The sequence below is a fragment of the Cystoisospora suis genome, assembly GCF_002600585.1.
Source record: "Cystoisospora suis strain Wien I chromosome Unknown contig_8079, whole genome shotgun sequence".
Classification (NCBI taxonomy): Eukaryota; Apicomplexa; class Conoidasida; order Eucoccidiorida; family Sarcocystidae; genus Cystoisospora; species Cystoisospora suis.
In genome coordinates this window covers 1-3,270 of record NW_027160862.1, presented here as the reverse complement: position 1 = coordinate 3,270, position 3,270 = coordinate 1, and the positions used below count along the sequence as shown (strand labels likewise).

The 3,270-nt window shown below is 42.9% G+C and overlaps 1 protein-coding gene across 1 annotated transcript in view; it reads left to right on the top strand.

The window, feature by feature from the left end:
• The window catches only part of CSUI_010722 (uncharacterized protein), a gene marked incomplete at its 3' end in the record, with an annotated part of 3,260 nt that extends 341 nt beyond the window's left edge, over positions 1-2,919 (top strand). Inside the window, exons 2-5 of the mRNA XM_068070824.1 lie at positions 923-981; positions 1,415-1,549; positions 1,691-1,839; positions 2,814-2,919. Coding sequence (XP_067917200.1) covers positions 923-981; positions 1,415-1,549; positions 1,691-1,839; positions 2,814-2,919 — 449 coding nt within the window. The remainder of the gene's footprint in view (positions 1-922; positions 982-1,414; positions 1,550-1,690; positions 1,840-2,813) is intronic.
• Between the last annotated feature and the right edge of the window lie 351 nt (positions 2,920-3,270).

The following is a 3,270-nucleotide window of genomic DNA, read 5'->3' as shown; positions in this document are numbered from 1 at the left end:
AGGTGAGGATGGTAGTGGCCGTGGTAGGCTAGATCCTCTGTGTGTAAGTAAGGAGGGAGTAGTATGTGTCTAGATGAAGTGTCGCTCACCTGGAGTCTTGGGGAATTGCGTGCGTGTAGATAGGGTATGTTTCTTTTTCAAATCAATACGTTCCCGCCTCTTTCACCTTCGTTTTCTTCCTCTTCTTTTCGGGGGACATGCGTAGGGGTAGACATTCGTTTATAGAAGAGACTCATACATCTGTGTCTCTTCTCTAGACAGGTATATGTTACATAAGACGCCTGTTGAGGAGAGAGACAGCTCAGTTGCATGGTCCGCAATGCTTGCAAGCAACATATATATGTCTACATGTCTTGACCTACCTACTTATGAAGTATATACATGTGCTGTTGTCTCGAGTTGCAGAACTGTCGGCGGATTTACGAGTATTCTATCTCGATGTGAAGAAGCAGTTGCCCGGCGTGTCTATGTATGATGGAGTAGACCTTCGTACATACCTACCTGTAGTTACATAGATAGATGAAAGATCAAAGATATAGAGGTGGATAGATAGACGACAGATCAAACGTATAGAGGAGGTTGGCTAGCTAGACAGATGATAGATCGAGGACGTAGAGATAGATTAGATTGACGGCAGATCAGGAAGATATAGAGATAGATTGGTTGGTGGATGGGAGGTTAGGCAAGATAAATGAACGGTCGCTAGCTAGAGGTATGTAAAACTGAGTGTGAGCGGTATTGGACAGGTAGTAGGTAGTGTGTATGTATTGAGAGAAACACTAGGAGAGGAGAGGAGGCATGAGTCTATTTTCCTGGCTCACCCTTCTCGTTCCGGAGGACAGGAGATGATGCCTTCTCTTTCTTCAGCTCTCATTCTTTCTTCCTTTCTTTCCTGATGTACTCCATGTGTGTCTGTGTGTAGATGTTCTAAAGCTTCTGGCGAATCATCCAGTTGAAACCCATCCTCTTGTCTTTCATGCGGTATGTGCCATAGGATCAGCCACTTCTTCACTCCTGTCTTTTCTTTTCTTCCTCTCTTCTCTCCTTTTCTCTTAGGATGTGAATGACACACACATTCTCGGTACTGTTGTGTTTGTCTTCTATCTGTCTAGGGCTGCCGTCTCGTAGTAGTGATAGTAGTAATAGTCTCTTGTCTCCTTTAGGCGTCGCTCCTTCCTCTCTTTCAGCCTGTGATTTGGATCGAGGCTGTACCTGTGAATCTGTTTCTAACCTATCTATCTTTGATCTCTCTGTTTCAAATCCCTCTATCTTTAGTCTGTCTATCTTCATCTATCCTCAATCTATCTGTCTATACACGTCTGCCTTTCGAGATAATGCCTTTAGGGATGTGTTTAGATGGTGTTTTCCTCCATTGGGTTTCTTTCATCTTTCTTTCTTTCTTTCTTTCTTGCAGAGAATTACAGTCCACTGCTTGGCTTCATCTTTTTCTCCTCTTTTGGCCTTTTCGAAATTTGTCGTTGTTTCATTTTCTTCTCTCTCATCTCTTTGTTCTTCTATTCCTCATTCCCAACTTGAATATCTCTCTATGGTATCTTCCCGATCTTTCCTGTCTCTTTTCACTTCTTTTTTGTGGACCTTTTTTCTTTGTTCTTCTTTTTCATTCTTTACTGTCTTTTTCTCTTCCCCTCTATTTCAGCTTTGCCTTTCCGTGTGTGGTTTTCTTGTGTAGCTTGGGAATTGCCTAGCTATGGGTATAGGCTTACTCGAAGGCTGCCCTCAGGAGAGTGTGGCTGTATGGAGTCTATGGCTACAAGAAGCCATTCAATACGTTGTAGCTGTCGCTCTCAAATACATCGCCTATCCTCATATTCTACACAAGTAAGTTGCTCTCCTTCTTCAAATACAGATAGATATAGCGAGATCTATACATAGATCTACACTTAATGCATATGCACAAAGAGATCTTCTCGTCACTTCTCTTACGTGTCTTCATGCATATATATACGTGTATATATAGGTCTGTGTATTTTAGAGGTGGTCAAAATTATAGCTCTTGGCGTGTATCGTGTGTGTGTAGGAAGTGACTTTGACTGGAGATGAGTAGGAGAAGTTCATGGGTACAGAGATTCACGTGTTGGCGGAGTGAGAAGAAGACTGAGGCGTCTACCATACGCTCGACCTCTCCAATTCTCTCATGTTGTTTGCTTCATTGCTTTCTCATTATATGTCACTCCGTGTGTGAGTGGGTAATAGAGATCTCACTTAGCCGAGGTGTAGGAGACACGAGGAGAAAGACAAGTCTATGCAAAGTCTTCTCGGTGTTGTTCGCTTTTCCTCTTCAGCTTCTTTAGGTTTTTGTAGATGTCTCTCTTTCTTCGCTCCTTTGTAGGTGTCACGGGAAGCAGAGCACCTCAGTCTACTCCTGCCGACACGTGTCTCTACAGTCACGCCCAGAGATAGATACGTATATAGAGATATATATATATAGATAGATAGATCTATGCAACATACATACGGACGTGTATATGTGTATTCATATGATAGAAGATTCAACATCTCTTGGGGAAGGTTTTATGCCATAGAGTGCCTCTTGCATGGCGATGTATTTAGATGGATAGACAGACAGACAGACCCCGAAAGATAGAGAGAAAATCGAGGTCTGAACTTGCGTTGTATGCTGGTTTAATCAGTCTTTCCTCTCTGCAGGTATGATCTGCATCATCTTGCTGGTCGTCTTTGTGTCGTGTCTCCTTCGTTCTCTTGTTTCTCTTTTCTTCTCATCTTGTCTCTCTTTCTCTGTCTTTATCTTGCCTTGTTCCACTTGCCTTTTCTTTTTTCTTTCTTGTGTGTAGGGCTTTAAAGTTCTTTCTTCGTTTCTTGAAGAAAGCTTACTCATGCTTCACAGAGGCCGCTGCCTGGAGTTTCATTGAGAGATATAAATCTCTCATCGAGCAAATGGCTGTAGGTTCTTTCTCAGTGTTTCTCACATTACGACACCTCCCCTTCTCATGAGGAAAGCAACGCACCAACTAGCTAGCTACCTTCGTCCAGCTAGCTAGTTAGCTCTTGAGCTGTACAGATATGCGGAAGAAGGTAGTCCGTTTCGCAGTTCTTGTCTACTCATTCACGACTGCCACCTGCCGTGTCTCCCTCTTGGGTGGACTTCTATTTTTTCTGAAAGTTGTATCATCTGTAGCTACACCAGAATGTGTTTTCCCTTCAGTGCTGTTCTCTTCTTTTTTGGTATCGAGTAACGCCACAACTTGACGGAGAATTTGATTTTCTCCGCCGATCATCTTTGACCTATCT